This window comes from Mauremys mutica, chromosome 8 (assembly GCF_020497125.1).
Source record: "Mauremys mutica isolate MM-2020 ecotype Southern chromosome 8, ASM2049712v1, whole genome shotgun sequence".
Classification (NCBI taxonomy): Eukaryota; Metazoa; Chordata; order Testudines; family Geoemydidae; genus Mauremys; species Mauremys mutica.
The window spans coordinates 106,924,893-106,947,886 of record NC_059079.1 but is presented as its reverse complement, the minus strand read 5'-3'; the positions used below and the strand labels follow the sequence as shown (position 1 = coordinate 106,947,886).

The window sequence follows — 22,994 nt, the reverse complement described above, 5'->3', positions numbered from 1 at the left end:
GTGACCTCTTCCATGTCAGCATATTCTCATGGTGTCTATCTCAAGCAAAGAAATGGAGCTTTTGTAACTCAGTATTTACTGAACTTAATCTTTGAGGTTATTAGGGATTCAAAGCTTATCTTCCAGATTAGTTGTTTTTCGTTCCCTTTTTGTTTTCTCAGCTGCATCATATAGCCCTTGATTTGCATGAGTTAGACATGACATGCATTACGTGTACTCCTGGGGGAATTCTGTGCCAAAAAACTAAAAATTCTGCACATGATATTTTAAAATTCTGCATATTTTATTTGTCAAAATAACACAATATGATCACAACAGTTTCAATTATTTTAGTAATTTAGTTCAAAATACCTGTCAGCGAGTATGTCTGTAACAATACAGACAAAAAAAAAAGATTCAGACAATGTTTTTTTGACAAATAGATTCCTTATTAGGCATATTAATACAGAACTTTGAGTAATATTTCATTTGAACTACAATACAGAACTGTATTTCCTGCACCCCTCAGAAGCAGTGCAAAGGCTTGGGAGAGTCCGGGGTACTGAGGGAGAGGGAAGTAATTGCTGAGAAGGAGCCTGGGTGTGGGTGAGAGAAGTGTGGAACAGGGTTTTTTGGGGTGGGGGGTTGTTAGGGAGTTGGGGAGCCTCCCCCATGCTGACCCCTAGCCTCTCCCATTCAATCAGGCACATCTGCCCCTGTTCCTATGTGTCCCTGTATCCCCCCCATCCCTATGTGTTTCCGCACCCCCACTCAGCCACCCCCTCCCCCATGTATCCCTGCACCCCCACTTAGCCATCCCCTACCCCCAGCCCCCAAGTGGCGCTGCACCCCCACTCCCATTCAGCCATCACCCCAGTCTGTCCCCCCACTAGCTCTTTTGAACCCGTCTATGTGACCCCCTTCCAGCAGTCCTGTGTGCCCTGTTCTGTCTATTCCTCAACTCTCCCCCCCCCCCGCCTCCCCCAAACCTGTGCCTCCTCATCTGGCCCCATGGGCAAGGTGCTGTGAAGAACGCAGACTCTCCTCCCTATCCATGGTTGGCTGCTTTGACCCGTGACCTGTCTGTCTTCTGTTCTGGCACCACAGCAGTCCCTGGTGGGCAAAAGGCATAATTGCAGCACCTGTCCTGCAGAATGTATTTTCTGCGGAGAAAAAAAAAATCTGCAGGGCACATGAATTCTGTGCCTATGCAATGGTGCAGAATTCCCCCAGGAGTAGGCTCTGCCAAAACAGAACTGTCACAAGCAGTACTGAGTGTGTGTATGGCTGTATTAAACCATTGCAAGGACATGAGACAACCAATCTTTTCATGCAAAGAGTTTCCTAGATGGGTCCAAGGTTTTTCAGGAGCAATGGTGATTTTTTGTGAGGTGGGTACCCATCCACTGGGAACCAAACTCATTTCTGATGGGACACTGAATAGCCAAGAAATAGGAGATGCTTTTGGTTATTGTCAATGTGGATTGGATTCAAACTAGCAACTTGGAAAGTGAAAAGCCCTTATCTAGCCCATTGCCCACCCCCTGTGCCATCCAGTCCTCTGGCAGGAGAGTGAGTCAGTCAAAAATAATTTCTTATTTAAGTGACAGTTAAAGGAAAACACCAGAGTCTGGAATTTGGTGAGATTCCAATGGCCTTTCACCTACTTTTTCATGCATGCAGGATAACCCTCCCACTACAAGAACCAGTCAGAATGAAGCTCCGCTCAGTGACTCTGTCCTCACTCAGTCTGTGTATTTCCATTCTCTGTGCTGTGTTTCTGCTTGCGAAATGCGGCATTGCTTCTCCTTGAGTCTATGAGGCTCCAGAAAACTACAAAAAGGAAAGAGCCCCGTCCCACCACAGAGAAGTTAGTGTCAGTCAGGAGAAAATGCTATTGACATTTACAGCAGTTTAGCTCTGAAATAAAGTCACGGCAAGTGGCTGAGGTACCAAGTGGCCCTCTAGGGGGAATGTGGGAATGGAGTTTGAAGAGCTGTCCCTCCCGCAGAACACGGCTGGGTGAAACGTGTCTGTGTGGTTATGAGTACAGGGTATTAGCCACAGACGATGGGACATTTGTGATTCTCATACTTGTGGATCTCTCTGAGCTCTAGCCACCATTAACTGAGACGCTGCTTATTTGCCTTGCAGGATTAAGTGGAAGTGTGTTGTGGTGTCTCTCTTTCTTCCTCATACAGTAAAGCCAGGAAGTGGTGATGGATAACAGCACCTCTCCTGGAGCTTGGATCAGCTGCCACACTATCTGCTGGAATAAGTCACATTTTCTGGGCCCACACCTGCATACTAAAAGTGAGGGCTGCCACAGGTTACTTCTTACCAGCCCTGCACTACCCAGTGCTCTCATGTACACTACAGTCTTCACTACGTGTAAATACTATTGTTAAGTACGAGGAAATCCCAATTTAATCTTTTCTACATAGCTAGGACCGATATCATGCTATAGCCCTTTTAAGTCATTGTTCTCTAGTCCTGCTTATGCAATGTGAGCAAACAGTCATAAGATCATAAAAATAACCATACTGGGGCAGACCAAAGGTTCAGCTAGCCAGTATCCTGTCTTATGACAGTGGCCAATGCCAGGTGCCCCAGAGGGAATGAACAGAACAAGTGATCCTTTCCCTGTTGCCCATCCCAGCTTCTGGCAAACAGAGGCTAAGGACACCATCCCTGCCTTACGAGTCAGACTTGTAGTGAAGACAGGAGGCCAAGGACTTAAGCTGCATTGCCCAATAACTCTCCCTGGTCCCAATAAATACACTTTTGACCTCTTGAATTGCACTGGTTTTAAATATTTGTGCTCAGGGCACTGGATGGGGGCAATATGCATAATCTACAAACTTATGTGTAACTTGGGGGTTGGACTAGCTGACCTCCTGAGATCCCTTCCAACCCTGATATTCTATGATTCTAACATGAAAACAAAAGTGAAAAGATTTTGAATGATGTAGCTAAATTACTTTTACAGCAAAAATAAACTTCTTGAAGAACATGCTCCACTCAATCACACACTCGCTCTCTTTCAATCACACACACACACACTGCCTCTCTCTTTCAACTGTCTGAGTGAAAGGGCACAACAGTTGCCAGCACCAGTAATGGCCTAATGCTGGCTTCACATGACCTGCCTGGGAGGAGACAATCAGCTGCTCACTTATAGACACACCTCCCTCCTCCTTTGCCTGAGGATGTGATAAAGGGACCGACAGCAGCAGTGGCAGGCAGGGAATTGAGTTCTGGATTGGGCTCTGGCCAGCGACCCAGGGCAGCCTGCAGGAGGTGAGCAAAGAGAGGGTGTCTACTGAGCACCTTTTTAGGTGTTTTCTCAGGTATGTGGTTCCCCAAGGTGGCCAGTCTATAGCTGCATCCTGTGGTGCCACAGAGCGTAGGTGTCTCTTTTTGCAGGTGAGATTGTTGTTCCAGCAGCTGACTCGCGGCCTGTGTTGATGCCAGAGGGGTCAGGAGAGAGGGCTAAGGGAATGGAGCTGAGTTATGGAGTGAATCCATTGCCACAGACATGCCCAGTTATTCAGCTCCTGCACCTGCCAGCAACAGCTGGGTCTCCAGTTGGTGTCTGCAAAGAGGGTTGAATTGCAGCCTCAGTGTAATTAGACGAGGGCAGCTGTTCAGCCTCAGGTTGGAACCTAGGTTGCTAACAGTAAGTTGGGGGAAAGGGGGGAGAATCAAACTGATAAAATAAGTGTTTGAAGAAGTGTCCGTGATGCTATAGTTTGCCGGCCGGTATCGCTGAGCCTGTGCCTGGCCTGCCATGGCTTCCTGGCCGCCCAGCTCTTCCCCACCTGGGTGCTGCTGAGCAGCAACAAGAGCAGCACGCTGACACCAGCTGGCAACCGCAGGAGAAGAACATCGTCGGGAAGCAGCAATTTGAGTGCTAGCACCGCAAGGCTAAGTGCCAAGGGAGCATGATCCAGATGCACGGTGTGAAGAACATCGTCCAGTATTTCCTTGCGATCTTCTGGATGGAACCAGGGATGTCTGTGATGGACAGTCCTGCAGTTTGCCTGCAGCGCTATACCCTGACTGCCCAGCTCGCTGAGATCATGGGGTGCAAGCTGATGCAGCACAACAGGATGCAGCTGCTGGAGGCCCTCAAACCACCACATAAATACATGCCGGAGATCCTCCTTGACGGGGAAGACATGGACACTCTCCAGGGCTGAGCATAGGTCACTCTGTTCAAGATGGCTTGACAGATGTACAAGGAAAAAAACCCAATTGTCTGCAAAGATAAGGGACTGAGTACAGCTGTCCCGAAGACTGAAGCTCTGCCTGTATCTCTACTTCCTGCGCACCAGAACTTGGCATTGCAGTTGGGGTGACCAGACATCCAGAGCCAGCTGGGCATCTCTTTTTACCTGGCATGATTTCAGCGTTGGGTCTATGCCCAGGGACTAGGCAAGAGTTGCATATGCTGTAGTTGGGGGCAGTTCTGTTGTGAATGTGGGTCGGTATGATGGGAGAAAAGGCACAAGATGGTTTGAATCTGGAGATGGGAATTCCAAGAAGCCACTCCTGAAGGGTGTCCTGGGGAGAGTCAACAGCTGGAGAGTTGGCTATTGGGTTAAGCGAGCCAGTTCTGCTGGATAGGGACATCTGGTCCCCCTGGCTGAGCCATCAGTGTCACTGGCTGGGAGGGGATGCTGATTCTTTAGCCCAGCATGTCAGAGTATTAAATACACAGCATTGACTTTGCAGGAACGACTTTCCACATCAAGGCACTCCCCAGGCCTCCCTCCGTGCACTGCCACCTGGACTCTGCAAAGCTTCAGCTACGTGAAATAAGGATGATACATTCTGTCTTGCTCTCCCTGGGAGCTGCCCCTTCCCTGGCTGGCACCTGCATGTCTGACTGATAGACAGTCCAAATGAGGGATGGGACCTTCCCACCCCCTCTTCTCCGCCAGGGCCACCTCCAGCTGCAGGAGTGGCTGCAGCTCTGCGAGACCAGTCCCCAGCCTTTTCCTTATGCTGCGCAGACATGACACGGGGGGGCTGTTCCCCGGGAGGGAATGCGGCTCAAATGCAACAAGGGGCAGGGGGGGGGCAGGATATGTTTGGTGAACAACACGTGCTCCGTTTGCCCATAACTGATGCCTTATGCACACAAGCTCCCCCAGCCCCTCCAAGCACTGACTTCTCCGGTTCCCCAGCCCACCTACCTTGCCAGCTGATGGACCAGAGCCGCCCAGAAAGGGGGACAAGTGGAGCAATTTGCCCCAGGCTCCGGGCCCCACAGGGGCCCCGCGAGCCCTGGCCTGGCGGTGGTCCGGGTCTTTTGCAGCATTTCAGTGGTGGTGGTGGGGGGGCCTTCAGTCGCTCCGGGTCTTCAGCGGCATTTTGGCGGCCGGGGCAGCGCGACTGAAGGGTCCCCCCCGCTGCCAAAATGCCGCCAAAGACCCGGCCTGCCGCCAGGTGAGTACAAGCCCTGCAGCTCCCCCACTTTGCCCCAGCCCCCTGAATCCTCTGGGCGGCCCTGAGTTGGACACAGAAATGAGCAGAGCTGATCCTGTCTGACTAGTGCCAATGCCTCTCTGCTTCTCTTTCCACCCAAACAGACCGGTCCCGCTGGCTCGCCCGCCTGATGGGCACTCACTTGTCTCTGCTCTGATTGTAGTGGTGTCGCAACTCCAGCCTCATGGGACCTAGGGGCTAGGAATGTCCTGCCTAATGAATCCCACCAACATGGGAGTTAGCTTTCAGCTAAAGCATGTCTCATGGACGCACAACCCCTGCCCCACCCCCGGAGATGCTTTTTGCTGTGGCAGTGCCAGCCAGTGGCATATGAGGACTGGACCAAAATTGTGTGTATGGTGTGAGAAGAACGCTAGCCTGCTCTGGAGGGGCTGGGGCCGAGACTCTGTTGAGCTCAGGAAATGTTCAGCGTATTTAAGTCTCGGCTTGAGTTTACTGTCGGTTTCACTGCAGTGGGTTTGGATTTGGCTAACCAATGCTGCAGTATCTGCTGAGCTCAGCTGACTGATAGCAGCTGCCCTTTGCCTTCTGTGGTGCTCTTTGCAAGGGCTTGCAGAATGAAGGGAAGCTGCTGATCAGGCCTGCGCCCTTGAACTGCAAAGCTGAGTCTGGATGACCCTTAGAGGACTATCATTGGGGCGGGGCGGGGGCGCTGTTCCATCTCATCCACCCCACCCCATTGAGAAGGACCCACTTTTCTCTCTCTCTGGCTGCTTCCTTCCACAGCCAGTGCAAGAGGCTTGGAAGCGAGATGGCTGTGAGCAGAGACTTAGGGGCTGCTGTGAGTAAGCAGGTGCTCAGATGGGCCAGAGGTGCTGCAGTATGAGAACCTAAAAAGCACAAACTAGAAGGCAAAGCCACGCACGTCATTCTGCCACCAAAACACCTGCTGCAATTCCAGGCCAGGAAAGTCTCGTGGGTGTCCCTGTGCCTGCAAAGAATTGCACCCTCCTATTTTGTAACACTTTTCATACACAAACTGGATGCGTGGGCCGCTTTCAGTGGCTGGAATGGTAAATTCTGTTAATATAGATTTCTTGCTGGGGGAGGGATAGTTCAGTGGTTTGAGCAGTGGCCTGCTAAACCCAGAGTTGTGAGTTCAATCCTTGAGGGGGCCACTTAGGGATCTGGGGCAAAAATCAGTACTAGGTCCTGCTAGTGAAGGCAGGGGGCTGGACTCAATGACCTTTCAAGGTCGCTCCCAGGTCTAGGAGATTGGTACAAAATCTCCAATTATTATTATGGTCCATAAATGGCTGTTGTAGAAATCCAGACCCACTTTGCAGGAATACTTATTTAGATTATTGAATGGTTTGTAGACTGTTTTTTTTTTAAGTTTGACATGTGATCATTAGACATGCCTATGCTCATAGCTTAAACTCTCATATTTCCCAGAGACACGCCTTCCCCCCCCCCCCGCACTCCCTGCCCAAAAGCCTGTGTGGGCAGGGGCTCAGGGCTTCTGCCCTGCGCCAGGATGGTGGGGCTACAGGCATCTGCTGCAGGGAGGGAGCCTTGGGCTTCAGCCCCATGTGGAATGGGGAGGGACACCATGGCTTCTGCCTTGCATGTTTGAAAATATTTACTGGAGCTCTGGCTCCAGCCAGCGCTAGCTGAATTGAAGCCCGGGCTGTGCCAGTATTTTACTTCGGGGGGGGTGAGGCCTTGGTGCTCCTGCCTGGGACTGGTTTGGTTTTAATAACAGTTTCAAATGCTTTGTAAAAATTACTTTAAAAGGCAGATTTAAAAAAATTAACCAGAATCAGTTCCAGGCATCTCATTTCATGTCAGACTCTGCTATGACTGCAGCCAGCTGAGCGGGCTAATGTTTGGTTGCTTGACTACTGCCTGGGCTATAAGCCAGTGGAAATTCAGCGTCCAGTGGCTTCATTATTTCTTTGTTTAGTGGAAAAGCCCCAGCTTAGTGACATACGTCACTGTTTAGTAGGTGCATCCGGGGCCATCTCAGCAAAAATGCTATGTAGTGTGGTGCTGGGAGCAGAACAGGCACGAGCTAAATTTGGCTTTTGCCTTTAAATGTAATACTTGATCTCATGGTGCCCTTAAGTCAAAGAGGAACGCTATAATTTGATTACAGGGCAGGACAGGACCCGGCCGTGAGCCATACCAATGGTTATTTTAACAGTTCCCCAAAAGCGCAAGAGATGAGATGGCATTGGGCAATCCTGCTGCCTCCTGCCAAGGACTCGACGCCATCTTGCAATCATTCCAGCCTTCTGACTTGTTGGAGACACAGTTCCAAGGGGATTTGAGCCACTGGATCAATATAGAAGCCGTATTCTCAAGCACCAGCTCTCTAGCAGGCTGTTGTGCGTCAGGTCAGAGCAGTGAGGTGCTCCCTTTTAAATACACCTAGCTCTCTAGGACCTTATAACGTTGCCCATCCCCGTAGCATCTGAGCAATGCTCAGGCCTCTACTCAGTCACAAAAGGCCATTGGGCTAATTCGATACTGTCCTAGGAGAACAGTTTCAGTTAATATGTTCTTCATGGCGCAGCCATTTCAAAAGGGTTTGGTTTCTTTGACCATTTTCTTGTATAAACGGCACAGCGATGAAGTGAAGTCTCAAAAAGAAATTGCCTTTTTAAGCATAAGCTACTTATTGTACAAGCTGTTTCACTAAGGCCCGTGCGTGCAGCTGTACAGCTAGATAACATCGCAGTGATAATGGGGTTATATTGGGATGAAGCAGAACAGCGCAATGTGGCTTGCTAAGTACATTACAAAGGGCAAAGGGCCTTTTGCCTGCAATAAAGATCTTTACACTTGTTATTCTCAGGACAGCAGGATCCTTCTGTTTGGTAGTCTGAGATACCAACCATTTAGTGTGTTTATCAGAACCATTAGAATCAAAAGTCATTTTCTTTTTTCAGAAGAGCCCTAGCTAGCAAACGAGGCTGCCAGTTGGAAACAAACAGCGTGTGGAGGTTTGCACAGGTTGGAAAGAATAGCGCCCCACGGCTCAGGAGGGAGGGGGCAGTTTGAGTCCAGGAGGCAGAGGCTAGCAAACGGGACAAAGACACTAGTTTAAAATCTAAACAGCTTCCTCTTTTGGATCAGCACGTCAGAGCTAGCGCAATCCGTTTGCAATTCTGACTTTTAAAATGGCTGGTTCCCCCCCGTTTGTTAATGTTCAGCACAGCCAGCACATACCCTTGTGCTCCAGCTAAGAGGCTGCAAGTTAGAATTGCTGGATTCTGGTCCCACCCCCATCACAGGCACCTGGCAAGTCATTTAAGGCCGGATTTCAGTGGTGCTGGGCGGCTGAAGCTCCCACTGAAACCATTTGGAGCTGTGGGCATGCAGCAGCTCTGAGAATCAGCCCTTCCCTTTGTAACCTGTTGGTAGATAACACCCCAGGCAGAGAAGTGCATCTGATTTTGGACTATAAACCTTCTGAGCTAAAATACTAACGAGCTTTAAGGGGGAAAAAAAAAAAAAAGAAAAAAAAAAAAAAAAGGGCATTTAAGATTTACAATTTCAAAGCTGAAATGTTGTTGCCAAGCTAACGGGGTGATTTTTGTGCTTGTTGGCAGCGTGGTCCTTTACCTGGAAACTCTACAAAAGCAGCTCCCAGCAAAGGGAATATTAGCATCATAAAGGTAATGCACCACCACCTTCTGAATGATTTATTGTGTCAGTACTCGGTGCTCTATGTAATACAGCCGGTGTGCTCCTACCGTAAAGGAGTCAGCGTGTCACAGCCGATTCCAGCTGAACTCCTCTCTTAAGAGCTCTCCCTGCGGATCTCGGGGGTGGGTATTGCTCCAGCTTTTGCTAATGGGACTTGGCTGGCCAGATCCAGGAACAAAGGCACTGAGCTGAGGAGCTGTACAGAACCCTCTGTACTAAACCAGTGACTTTGGCTGGGCCCTGAACACAGACTGACTATTGTGTTTCGACTTTTACTGAGGCACTGGCTGTTCTTGCCTCATAAACAGACAAAGCTCTGCTGCTGCGTTCTTTGGTAGTGGCTTGTGTTGGTATTTTGGAGAATGCCATTTAGAGGGGTTATTGTGCACTCATCTTGTATGTCCAGCAAAGCTCCTATGAAGGTGACTGCAGTGGGGTTCTGCCACAGTAAAGAATGGAAGGTCCACCAGAAGACCTAGTAAAGAATAAGGCCTTTTTCTTGGCTACATTGCTTAGTTCTAAAAGAACCAGGAGTCAAACTCTGCCCTTCGTTCCAGCCATGCAATCCCATTAATATCCCTGGGGTGGCCAGGGTTTAACCAAGGGCAGAATCTGGCTCGTGGCTTCTGGGTATTGGGTGTTATATTGTCTTAGTTGAACACTGATGAAGACTCAGTAAGGAATATTTTGTGTAAGTAAATTTGTTGTGGGAAAGGTTGGCCATCCAGGAGATGAAAACTCCCCAGGTTAGGCCTGCAGTAGACGCTGCACATGCACCAGAAGTACAAGGTTCCCCACGCCAGCACCTGACCTCTAGGAGCGCAAGGTAGTTCAGACTTTATTCAATCCTTGACTTCTCTGCTGAGCCTGTCCGCAAGGGGGATGGTTAGAGCTATGGGCCAGGCTGGTTATGATGCTGACAGCTGCTCTGCTGGTATCTGAAGAGCCAGCAGTTGGTAACGATTTTCAGTCATTTCCCCGGGGCTGGATCTGAACCACTGACCTAAAGGTGAAAAGCTCCCTTAGCATGTTACCAGTGTTTGGTGCACAGGCCCCTAGGGCAAACCTTTTGGCCCGAGGGCCACATTGCGATTGCAAAACTGTATGGAGGGCCGGGTAGGGAAGGCTGTGCCTCCCCAAACAGCCTGCCCTGCCCCCTCTCGGCCCCCTCCCACTTCCCGCCCCCTGACAAACCCCGACCCGTCCAACCCCCCCTTCTCCTTGTTCTCTGACTGCCCCGAGCCCTATCCACACCGCCACCCCCTGACAGGCCCCCCGGGACCCCATGCCTATCCAACCCCCCCATTCCCCATCCCCAACCCCTATCCACACTCCCACCCCCTGACAGGCCCCCCGGGACCCCATGCCTATCCAACCCCCCCATTCCCCATCCCCACCCCCACCCATGATAGGCACCCCAGGACCCCAAGTTTATCCACCCCCCCCATTCCCCATCCCCTGACCCCATCCACACCCCCACCCATGATAGGCCCCCCCCAGGACCCCAAGTTTATCCAACCCCCCCATTCCCCATCCCCTGACCCTATCCACACCCCCACCCACAATAGGCCGCCCCCAGGACCCCAAGTTTATCCAACCCCTCTGTTCCCCATCCCCTGACCACTGCCCCCACTAGAACCTCCACCCCATCCAACCACCCCTGCTCCCTGCCCCTTATCCAATGCCCCCCCCCCGTTCCCTGACTGCCCCCCAGGACCCTCCACCCCCCTGGACTCCTTACCATCCTGCTCAGAGAAGCATATCTGGCAGCCGCACCAGCTGGCCGGAGCGAGACAGGCTGCCACGCCTCCCAGAGCACCGCCGGCATGGCAGTGGGGGACGGGGGACAGCAGGGGAGGGGCCAGGGACTAGCCACCGCAGCCAGGAGCTCAAGGGCCAGGCAGGACCGTCCCACGGGCTGGATGTGACCCACGGGCCATAGTTTGCCCACACCTGCCCTGGGGGCTGTAATTTAAGGGCACAGGGTGAGCTAGAATTTTAATCCCTTGCCCCAGTGATTTACAATGTTTGTGTCCCGAAGGCCTGGGACAGCCACTGACCACAGCACATTCCAGACCAGTCAGGCCCCCGGCAGAGAGCTGTATCATAACCTGTGAAAACTTCCTCCAGGGCTGCTTCCCCCCCCTCCCCCTTTTCTTTACAGCTCCCCATTCACTCACTCGCATCATTTATTATTTTAGATGAAGGGAGATGCTGCATATTCCACGGTGGGCTCACGGCAGAAGCAGGTAAAGACTCAAAGCTGATTTCTCAACTGAAATGTTATAGAGTAGCTGATGCTGGGTGCTTTGGAGCTCTGTGATTGGCTCTTGGCAGTGATGAGCTGCCAAAATCTTAACAACCGGTTCCCTATAAAAAGTTATGATTTAAGGGGGGGCGGGGGAGGGGCCAGGGGAGAGATCCTCATGGGGCTGGAGGGCCCTGCAGGGCCTGGGCCAATTGCCCCACTTGCCCCCTCCCCTCCCCTCTGGCCAGCCCTGGAGCTAGCAGCAGCCCCACACACACACACACCTTGCTGGGCCATTCAAAAAGTGGCAGCAGGACGTCTCTGGAGCTCAGCTGAGCTGCCCAGCTGGTGGGAAGCAGGGGAAGGGCCAGGAGAGCCTCAGCCTCCCCAGCTGGGAATCCTGGGAGCAACAGGATGGTCCAGCCCGCGGACCGGAGTTCTTTGCCCACCTCCTGGCCCTTTAACAACCAGTTCTCCACAGAGGTCTAATTTTAGCAACCGGTTCTTGAGAACCTGTGGGAACCGGCTCCAGCTCACCACTGGCTCTTGGTGATGCTAAGTGAACAGTCTCTGCCCTGTGGCTTGTCATTTACCCCTGGACAGGGCAAAGCCCTAGAGAACTTAGCAAAAGGAAGAACCTGGTGCTGATATGGGTTAGACCAACAAAGAAATCTTCCCCACGATGGCAGCTTGACAGATTCCATAGCGGATGCCGATCTACGCTCCTACTGTGGAGTGGTTCTGTTAAATGTGATTGCTGGCTCCTTTGATATGCATGATAAAGGGGCAGCGATTAAACAAGGCAGTTTCTTGTCAAAGAGCCTCTTAATATAGATACACAAATTGCTGAATTTCTGTGATTGAAGCCCAGGACTGGGAGTTGTGCAAGATAGGTTACGTTTGTGGATCAGGCCCTAGCTTGCTGCATAATCTTGGCAAATCACTTACACTTTCTGTGCCTCAGCTCTGAAACAGACAGTTACTTTAGGGAGTCTTGTGAGGGTTTATACATTAGCCTAGGGAACGTTTTAAGATCAATAGCTGGAAGGCACACAGGAAGACTGAAGCATTGTTCTATCTACCTCGAAGCTTGCACCGCACTGGATTCAGCCCCCTGGAGGAGGTTGGCTTCAGCAGAGTTTTTCAAGCAGCTGCTATGTAAATCCCACCTTTTGTCTGAGATGAAGCCAGATTACCGTCATATTAGAACGCCCTAAATCTGCACTGGGTACCGTAACCATCTTCTAAAGCATGTGCAGTGTGAACTAGGATATAGTTAAGGGCAATAGTGTGTTAGTGCTGAGAGCCAAGGGCTTTGATTTCTGATACAAGATCGTAGGGTTCTGAAATTTTGAAAAAACTCACAGCAGGGCTCCTTTAAAGGGTCTTCTCCCACGGCCCGGCGAACGGGCTGATTGATCTAGTTTGAGCCTGGTATGAGCTGGGTTAAAGCTTGGTAGGGGTTAGTTAAACCCTCACTGAAGTTGATAGCTGTGACTGTGCTCCCTTGGTTTTAAGATACAGAGTAAGGAGAGTTAAGGGCCTCACCTAAACCAAGGCATAATGGAGTCTGCCCAGAAATTAGCGCCCTGCGAACAGAGGGTTCCACTGGGTATTGTTTGGGTGGGTGGAAAGAAGAAAATAGGGTGGAGCCAAGCACCCGAGACTCAGAGCAAGGCAGACTGCACGAAAGCCAAGCATGGCGCGGCCCTGCACAAAGCCTAGAGAACAGCTCAGGTTCAGGGCTGTAAGCTGAGAGCAGCTTAGGGCTGTAAGCAAAGAAACTGCTCCTTTTGTGCTTGGTTCCTCCTCCGTTCACAGCAGCAGGACGCTGTAGATTCCTGGTCAATAAACAAGATTGTGTCAAAGAAAATACCCAGTGCAATCGTCAAGTTTGACTGCCAGCCGCAACCACCCACAGGACCTCAAACTTTGACTAGCCCCGTGGACCGACAAGGGCTAACACCTGTTCACTTAGGGGTCTTCAGGGCAAATAACCTAAATCCTATCCAATTCCAGATAGTCAGTTCCTAGGCATCCTGGAGCAGGAGTATGAGAGGCTGATGCTGGAGAGAAAGCCAGGGGCATAGCACTGAAGGAAGGGGGACTCGGGCCTGTTCCTTACACCACACAGCTGCATCCAGCCTGTTGTAAGGGATTAAACATCTCTTGTTGTTGCCCATCCTGTGGCATTGCTAAGAGAGGAGACGCGTAGGGCAACTAATGTTATTTAATTATGGAAGCCTAATGAGTGTTTCTGTTTTGAGCTGTTTTATCTGTTCATCATAATGACCTGTGACACACGAGAAGGGAGGAAATCATAGACCGATTGCTATCTGGATCCAGTTTAACGTGTATTTCTTTTACCACACAGATACACACTAACATATATTCAGAGAGCCTCATCCCAACACTCCTAGCATTTGTTGACAGGGTGGATAACAACTTTACAGAACAGAGTGGAGGCGAGTGCTAGTGACAGAAAACAAGGGAGCCTAGGACTGGATCGTCCCTTGATTTCCTGTGATTTAAAACACAGGCTACGCCAGTACTTAGGTGTAATCGCGTCTGTTTCCTGCTCTCAGGAGGGGAAGCTCTGGGACTCCATGAAGACAACTGGCTTCATACTGGGCACGAGCCTGTTGCTGTTTGCTGCCTTCAGGAACTCTGTCACGTGGTAAGACCGATAGCTTGAGAAGCAACATTTCAGGTGGGGAGATGAGACGGATGTGATTTTTGCAATGAAAAGCTAAACCCTTGGGCCTTTTCTCCCCAGGCACTTGCAGAAGTTCTGGGGGGCTTCGGGCGATTTCTGGCAGGCCCAATGGGAGAAAGTGCTCCACTTGCTTGGCGGAAATGAATGGGCAATTTTCTTTCTAGGTAAGTTGTTTTGAATGCCAAAGCTCGGCTGCAGGAAAGCCAGATTCTAGCTCTTCCCCAGCTCTGTGTACCAAAGACGTGCATTGCCTCCAAATCCCTCCCATGCCTCCCCAATGGTCAGGGTCCAGCCACCCTTTCCCCTGCAAGTATTTGTAACCCCCAAACCATCCAGGACCGATGTAAGGTTTCCACCTCCCTCGTTGGGCTAAAGTGGAATTACATCCCAGGTCTCACTGGAGTAGTTCTTGCCAAAAGGATAGAGCAATGGTCCCCAATCTTTTTCATCTGGTGGGCGCCAGATGACGAGTCACAGAGGACGGTGGCAGTGGATGAGCATCCACCGAAACTCCGCCGACAAGCGGCAACGTCAATAGGCATCGCCGCCAACAAGTTGCATCATCGCCGAAATGCCGCTGAAAATCGGTGGCATGTCAGCACTGATGCCTCTGGATGACCCAGCTTGTCGGCGGATGCTCGTCCACCGGCCAGTACGCGGGCGCACTTAGAGGCCCTGGCAGGCGCCATGGTGCCTGCTGGCAGCGCGCTGGGGACCCCTGGGATACAGGATAAGGCTACACACCTTAGTCATATTCTAGCAGTGGTGGTACCTGTATTGCAGCCGGGTTTCCTCCTGGGGCAATGTCTACAGGACACAGCCTGGTGCTAATGACTTGGTGGCAGGGACAAGGTGCCTGAGAGCAGGCCTGGATTACTGTAATCTCATCCCCACTCCTCTCCTGCTCTTTCATCCCATTCAGGAGCGGTGTCTTTGCTCTGAGACTCTCATTTCTGTCCCAGGCCTAGCTCAACAGGGCGCTGGTCTCTGCTAATGGCCTCCAGGCACCATGGCAATATCAATCGTTTCTGATAGACAAAGGTTCTCCTTTCTTCAGCAGTCTCTGCCCATCTCTCTCCCCCCTTCTACCACAGGCATGGCCATCGTTCCCAGCCTTGTTTACTGGTGCTTCAACGGACTCCTGATGGTGGCGGATGTGACCGGAAAGCCAAATTTCATCACCCGTTACCGAATTCAGTTGGGCAAAAACGACCCTGTAGGTATTTCTCACCATGCCTGCCGAGCTGGACGAATACCACCTGGGTTTTCTTAGGGGGAGGCAGAGCGGTCAGTCTCCTTCCCCCCGCACCCTCCCGCTCTTCCATACTGGGGGCTGGCAAAGTAAAAATCAAGGCAAGAATTCTACATGGCATGAAAACGTAGAGGGGACGGATGGTTCCGTGGTTAGGGCAAAGCTTAGGCCGCAGGCCATCTGCGCTCAGTTCCCAGCCCTGGCACAGACGCCCTTTAGCCCTCAGCGCCCCCAAAGAGCGAGGTGTCACACAAGCTACGTGCTGAGAAAAATCACTATGATTCCCCAAGCCTGAGTTAGGCACCAAACCTCCTGGGGAGAGAGGCACCTTAGACTGCGATCCACAGCAGCTAGCTGTGCGTGGGGGAGGGCGGCCTAAGCTAGCCCAGGAGAGATGCCAGATAGAGGCAAGTGGAAGCTTGAGCTGTAGCAGATATGCTTCCTCCAGCCAGGGAAGTGGTTTTCCTGTTGATGTAGGTAATTCACCTACCTGAGGAGCGGTTCCTAGGTAGACAGAAGCACTCTTCCCTCAACCTAGCTGCAAACACAGCAGGGCTTGGGGCCACATAACTTCAGCTACAGTGCTCAGGGGTCTGAGTCAACATAGCTGCAGTCAGGGGTGTGAAAAAACCCACCCCTGACAGACATCACTAGGGTGACCTAGTCCCCACTGTCAACATAGCTGGGTTAACAGAAGAATGCTTCTGTCCATATGACTAATGTCACTTGGCAAGGCTGTGTTCCTGCCCCATTCGAAACACCCCTTCCCATCAGCATAGGCTACAGGTACACGACGGGGTTATGCTGGTGTTGCTACGCCTGTATAGTCTCCATAGAGTGTAGACAACCTAACCTACGTCTACACTACAGAGCCCACGGCAGCATAGCTCTGTTGGCCTAGCCCCCAGCGTAGAAAGAGCCTGCACCATCTCGCCGCAAAGCCTTAGCTAAGGCAACATTAGGGGGTTTGTCCACATTGCTAGGGTATGTTCCCCTCCCTCCGCCCCTTTAACCTGCACAGTTCTGGTATAAATTTTAAGCACAGACCACGGCTAACTAACTCCTCCTTTTCCCCCTGCCTTTGACAGCAAGCCAGTTGCACCAATGCCCCAGTATTCTTCACTGCATGCAAAAAAGGCAAACGCATACACCAGCGTGAGCTGATTGCTAACCTGAACAGCAGTTAATAAGCTTATGCTGTCAGACCAGTGTTACCAGCCCAGTTTGGTAAATGGGACAAGTTTCATACCTCGGGGCACTGCCAGGTCCAGGCAGACAGCAGCTGGCTGCTAGTCATATCACATTTGGAAGGTTTCTTCATAATTGTGTGGGCTAAAGAGTTCTTTCCATGGCCTTTCGATTGCTGGAGTGGAGTCGGGCAGCCCTTTAAAGCAATTCACAGTCCCACGGCTGCATAACCAGATTGTGCACACGGCCCTGGCCACAGTGATCAACAGGGCATGGGGACTAAGTCATCAGAGAAACCACCACCAGAGGTAGGGACGGTTTCTACCCCTTTCCTAGAGCCACGGGGCTGCAGGTTAAAGAAGGTGCAGGCGAGCGGAGACATGTTCCTGTAGCACCAGACTCGGACTCCTGGCCCTGGCAGATGACATCAGATTGTACACTAAGGTCTTTATTACAGAAAGGAAAATTTCAGCCACAGCCCTTCAGCTGTTTGTCCCAGGGGAGCGAGCAGGAAGTCATGGGGAAAGCTGGAGGGAGACCATTCAATCGGGGATCCACAAGGGCACCGAGCTTTTTTATTGCTCCTCCATGAAGCAAGGTGGAGCAACGCGTCAGTATCTGCCACTGCCGAAAGGTGTCTTTACAGAGAGATTCCTGACTCGCTATAAAACACCCACTTCTTCGCACTGAAGACAAAGCCTTTAAATAAGGAGTGGTGCCTTATATCAGCGTGGCCATGCTGAGCTATAAGCACAGGAGATGGGCTCACTTTTAATTCCAGCCTTGGAGCTGCTCAGGCTGGCATGGGGAGGTGTCCTGCTCAGAGAGCAATGGCTCATCCGCTGCTTGGTACCGAAAGTGTGTTTCGGTCAGTCCTACCTCTCGCCCCTCACCTCCAGTTCTGTGCTTTGCCCACAGCAGAGCCAGGCACTAGGCTGCCAGCAACACACAGAATGAGGGCGCGGAACTGTAGGCAGATCAGCTTCTTGTTTATTTGCCTACATGTGAAACTTGGTCCAAGAATAACTTCCCACAGCCAAGGCCTGAGTCCTGGAAAGGTTCCCTCCCCCCAGAGCTGCATGGCTCCATGGTTAGTCTCCTCTCTTGCAGGTGGACCCAGCGAAGCTGCGGCAGGCTGTTCACACAGTGCTGCTTAATCAGGTTTTCATCTCTCTCCCAATGATGATGCTCATGCTCCCCATCATGAAGTGGCGGGGACAGCCCTGCAGCAAGGAACTCCCCACCTTTCACTGGTTCCTCCTGGAGCTGTCCATCTTTATCCTGGTGGAGGAAATTCTCTTCTACTATTCACACCGGTGAGCTGGGCAAGAGAACTAGTCTGTCCTGTGGCTGCTTCTTCCTCCTTCAAGCTCCCTAAGAAATGTGAACCGCTCTGTCCTGAATTACGATTGTGCCCTCAACCAAACACCTCCACTGACCTTGGCCAGTCAGTGGCACCTGCCTTTCCTTTGGGAGCTCTTGGTGGTATAATGCTACCAAGGGCCGAGTTTAACCAGAGATTATGAAAGTGAGAGGATGGACATGGACTGGCCCACAGGCTAAGAGAGGGAAAGGACAAGTTGATTTTATATGCAAACTATAATCTAAAGCACTTCACCCGAGCTGGGGGAGGAGGCGGCTGTAGCTATTGCTTATAGGAGGAACTATACACTGGCCAAAGAAAATCTACAGAGAGTGTATTGTGTATATGTAGACCAAAAAGATTGCGAACTCCCCTGTCAAGGACCATGACCTCCTATACACGTGTACAGCGCCTGGCACAATGGGGCCCAGCTCCCAACTCTCCTGAGCGCTACCACTACACAAAAAACCCCAAACAGATGCAGAGTAAAGTCAAAAGGAAAAAAACCCACTTCATAGAAAGAGAGACAGGCAGTGTAACAGCAAACAAAGCAATTGTGGGAATACACACAGGCCAGGTAAATTGCCCAAGGACACCTGGGTTCTATTTCTGGTTCTGCCTTGACTCACGAGTCCTGGCGGCTAGCCTGGTCTTTAATTCACTAGGCTGCTCTGAAAATCTAGACATTTGAAAAGTATTGAGGTTGCACCCAGACTGACACTGGTCTCAGGGTTGCCTGGACTTGAAGACTTCATTCTGGTTCTTTCCATGCAGGCTTGTTCATCACCCGCTTCTGTACAAGCGCATACACAAGCAGCACCATGAATGGACAGCCCCCGTTGGTGTGGTCTCCCTCTATGCTCATCCGGTCGAGCACGTGGTAAGCGGGCACGCTTGGGGGGTCACTGCCCAGCAGCCTATCAAGTAAACCCGACTCATGGCTGTGGGCTTTGCATTTCCACTGGGTGAGGATTTGGGGGAAGGGAAGAGTAGCTACACTTCCTCTCCAACAGAAAGGGTCTGAAGCTGGGGTTTGCAGTGTCTCCAAAAAGCTGCTGTAGTGGCAGTGTCTGGTGGCTCTTTGCACTGGGACTGCAAACTCATAGGGTAGAGCCAGGTAAAACAGGGTCAATCTACTGTCAGACAAACCGTTTGGGAGCCAGGTCCTCCAGCAGGTTTGAGCACGATGGAATGGGGCCTCCTTGAGCTGATGGAAGATCTTGCTGCATAGACTAGGGAAGGTCCAAGTGACCAACGCTGGCTGCTTCATCATGAACTGTCCCAGCCAGACACACGTGCCAGGGGGTAAGCAGCAAAACCTGAGAGAGGGAGTTGAGATGTTAAAGCAACTTGAGTTACAGTGGGAGTTGGCCTCTCTCACCTCCTTTATCCTAGTCTCTTAGGTGCATTGGCAGAACACTCCCAGTGACTCTGCGATGAGTCTCCCACAGCAGCACTAGCTAACTTAATATCACACCTCCACAAGATGCTCAACTCCCACGATTCCACTTCAACCAAGTGCCATGTTCAGCAACGGCTGCGCCGGGTTCTAGGTGCTCCTGTAATACAAGCAACAGGAGGAGACACCAGTTGCGGCCTGATGAGCAGAAGGTTTGGGTGTGCATGCTAATGAGGCAGGGCTTGTGTCTGAATTCCAGTTTTCCAACATGTTGCCTTCGCTGGTGGGTCCAATAATCCTGGGATCCCATGTTGCTTCCATCATGGTGTGGCTCTGCCTTGCTATTCTGGCTACATCCATCTCGCACTGCGGCTACCACCTGCCTTTCCTCCCCTCGCCGGAATTCCACGACTTCCACCACCTCAAGTAAGGTCACTGGACACTATCGGTACAGCTGCCCCTCCCTCCCCGCTCTGTAGACTGGGTCACCCCATCAGTGGTGGAAACGGGACGTAGCCCATTTGTGAGGACCAAACAGTCTCACATGACTGCTAGTCAATCTACCCCTCCGCAGTCTAGCTCACCTGAAGGCAGCTTGAATGTGCCCAGCCTCCTCACCCTTTGTAAACCAGGAAGCACAGAGAGGTTAGAGCAGAGGACCGGGCCTCAGGCAGTTCCTGCTTCCTTACCTCAGCTCAACCACTGACCTACCATGCAACCTTCAGACAAATCGCTGACCTTTTCCTTTCTGTTTCGCAGTCAGCCAAGCTGGAAAACCGGCTACAAAGCAGAAAACCAAAGGCTGAACCTGAGCTCAGGTTTCTTGGGTGGATTAAACAGAGGAAAGAACGTGTAGGTTCCAGAGAAGCAGGGATAGCCTGGGCTTTCCTAGCAGTGATCTAGGGCATCAAGGACCATGCTTTGTGGAGCATCTTTCTGGCTGCTTAATTCCTTCTCTGTCCAAAGACAGCAATGGAAAAATCAGATATTCCCACAGCTGAAAAGCCTGATACCGCAGGAACCAGGCTTTGCCTGGTCAAAGTGCTGCATGCACACATGATCGTTACCCCCCCCCCCTGCAGTGGAGGTGAAGTACTAGCACCTTTTTACAAAGGTAGCACAGCAAGGCAGTGTCAGGCCTGCAGGTAGAGTTCCCAGGGCTGTGCTCTGTTCCCTGACCATGCTCGCTGGCTAGCATCGCTTCCCCTTTCCTGCAGGAACGGGGACGACAGTTCAGTTCCAGCCTATGGACGGGGTGATACCTGACGTATCAGCCAGTGCGCATCACCCCCACCTCTCCAGGACACTGATCATGCTGTATGCTAGGAGCACGGCTCACCAGGGACATCAGAACCTATGGCGTTGAGCAATGCTGTAGGGCCAGCTCATAACTTCCTTGGCCATAGGCGTGTATACAGCCAGTCTGGTCTTTCTGCAACCTCAGGAGCTCACGTGGCTTGGAGTTGTGGCTGTCTGGTGTAGAGTCCCACTCCCTGGCTAGTGATGGCTGCAAAGGCAGCCCGCAGTGCCTGGGGATGGAGAACACTCCTGGTTCAACACCTCTCCTAGGTGACTATGTAGCAGAACGGGCAGGATCTAGGCTAAACCCCATCGAGTCCTGGGCAGGCTGCAAAGCAAAGGCTGGGAGAGACAAAAAGTAAAGCAGGATTGCCAGGGCTCTGCCAGGGACACGGGCTGTGGGAGGGGGTGAAAGGGAAGAGATCTGCATGGCCTACCTTGTTTCTCGCCTGTAACCTCCAGTACCGTGTGGTCCCTTTCTGCTTGCCTGCCAGGTTCAATCAGTGCTACGGAGTCCTGGGGGTGCTGGACCGCCTGCACGGAACAGACACGCTCTTCAAGCAAACCAAGGCCTACGAGAGGCACGTCATCCTGCTGAGCCTCACCCCGCTCACGGAGACCATTCCCGACTCGCCCAAGCAAGCCAAGTGAACCCGCCTCCCCCGTGGCTTGCGGCACGCTCACAACGTGGGGACTCTCGAGAGCTTGGAAAGATGATTATGCCAAATAATTTTCTAATGAGAAGCAAGTTATTGTTCATCTTAAGTATCAAAGACGAAGCAGAACTGTAACCCATTGCCGGTGAGATTTGCACTCGCTTCCCTTCCGGCCCCACCAGCCCGGAGCGCAGAGCTCAGCTCCAGGCGGCAGCCCTACAGCTGGGCAGCCTCCTGAAGTGAGCGTAGGGTTTTCTTAGTCCCCTGGATCAAGCTGCCCACAGACTGCCCCACGCAGGCTCCCTTCCAGCCCCCCAGAAATGGCTGCTGTCAGATCTCCATTTCCTGCTTGAGGCTTTTGGGCCCAGGACATCTCACCTGCACTGCATGGGGAGTCGCAGGGGAATTCACGAGCACTGCGCTCCAGACATTCAGCCTGGCCTGATCTCACCCCAGCACTCTGGGCCTGGGAGGATCAACCTGAACACCCCATGGAAACACTTGTTGACGCAACGTGGCCCTTCGTAACCACTTTGCCAGCACCATCAGCCCTGAGAGCTCAACTTCCCACAGTAGAGTTATTCCCCACACCTATGACATAAGGGCGTCAAGCTTTAAACCATCGCTGATCAACAGCGAGGGTCAGGCAGAAGCTACCCCCACATGGTACCGTGCTACGTTACTGGGAGCACTGAGTAGGTTTTATTGTTTTAACAATTAATACAGAGGGTGAAACCAAAATGCAAGTCACTAAGGGAACTTTCCAGGAGGGAGGCTCTGGAGCTGAAGTCTCATTAGCACAGCCAGTATGGACTGACCGCTCCACCCCACCGACACTCACCTCACTTCCAGCACAGCAAAGCAGGCAGAGGGAAACCCCTAGGATTGCATAAAGTCATACGTGATGGAAGAGCTCCCCGCCATCACTGTTCTCCTGAGCTGTTTGGGAGGGAGAACTGCAAAACCCTTAAAGAAAATGGCCTCCCAGTCAGAAAACCACGACACAATTAGACACAACTGAAAGTATCACATGGTGCACTGGGAGCGGCGAGCGCTGCAAGTCAGGACTGAGGTGTGTTGGCAGAGCAGTATGGGGGCCCGGGGCTGGAACAAGCAAGGGAAGAGTGCACTGGGTTGAACTAAGCAGTCCTACAAGAGCTCTTCTGCGGAGAGCTTGTAGAGTGCCTGGCTGCAGCGTACTGGTCAGGTGCCATCCGTCTCTCAACTTCACGAGTATTCATTCCACATGAGACGTGTCTGATCTGTCGCTCAGACCCTTAGACCCCAGAGAATGACTGAGGAGAGAGTAAGGAAGGTTGCAGGGACAGGACAGTCCATACCACACTGTCTTTTGAGGTTTTTATTTTTATACATTTTTTTGTATTAAAAAGGAAAAAGCATAATTACCACAAATTACAAAGGACTAAAGCATTACTAGAATAATGAATCACATCAGCCTAGAAAGCAGATACTCTGAATAATATTAATGTTATAATACAAGCTCTCGTTCAAGTATTTTACATTTTTTTTGTTGTGGTTGTTTTTCTTTTCCTTTTAAATGGGATGATGATCCTAGCACACAAGTCAAGATTATGTACTATCAACAGAAGATGGATCACAGAGTGGGTCGTATTAACAAGATTTTCCTCCCCCGTGATAAGTGGTCTGATAAGTCATTTTAAATTTGTCTCTACAATAAAACGCAGCTGAAGAAGGTTGCAAAACA

General features: G+C 51.4%; 1 protein-coding gene and 1 pseudogene across 2 annotated transcripts; both read left to right on the top strand.

Moving 5' to 3' along the window:
- The first annotated feature begins 1,960 nt into the window (after positions 1–1,960).
- LOC123376332 lies at positions 1,961–4,181 on the top strand (annotated as a pseudogene).
- On the top strand, positions 3,173–22,994 carry FAXDC2 (fatty acid hydroxylase domain containing 2). 2 transcript variants are annotated; one of them, XM_045028373.1, is made up of 10 exons: positions 3,173–3,279; positions 9,051–9,116; positions 11,349–11,396; positions 13,981–14,072; positions 14,172–14,275; positions 15,206–15,327; positions 17,662–17,867; positions 18,689–18,794; positions 19,573–19,739; positions 21,107–22,994. In XM_045028373.1, exons 3-10 carry the CDS (start codon positions 11,349–11,351, stop codon positions 21,261–21,263), a joined length of 1,002 nt encoding a protein of 333 aa, XP_044884308.1. In that variant the 5' UTR covers positions 3,173–3,279; positions 9,051–9,116; the 3' UTR covers positions 21,264–22,994. The 2 variants fall into 2 exon arrangements, with proteins under 2 accessions (XP_044884308.1, XP_044884309.1); XM_045028374.1 differs by having other exon boundaries at positions 3,258–3,329.

Excerpts from the sequence above, each read along its gene's own strand:
- FAXDC2 (XM_045028373.1), top strand. The coding sequence starts at position 11,349 with ATGAAGGGAGATGCTGCATATTCCACGGTGGGCTCACGGCAGAAGCAG. Across the intron at positions 14,276-15,205 it reads ATGGGCAATTTTCTTTCTAG|GCATGGCCATCGTTCCCAGC; the intron begins GTAAGTTGTTTT and ends CTTCTACCACAG. Across the intron at positions 15,328-17,661 it reads AGTTGGGCAAAAACGACCCT|GTGGACCCAGCGAAGCTGCG; the intron begins GTAGGTATTTCT and ends CCTCTCTTGCAG.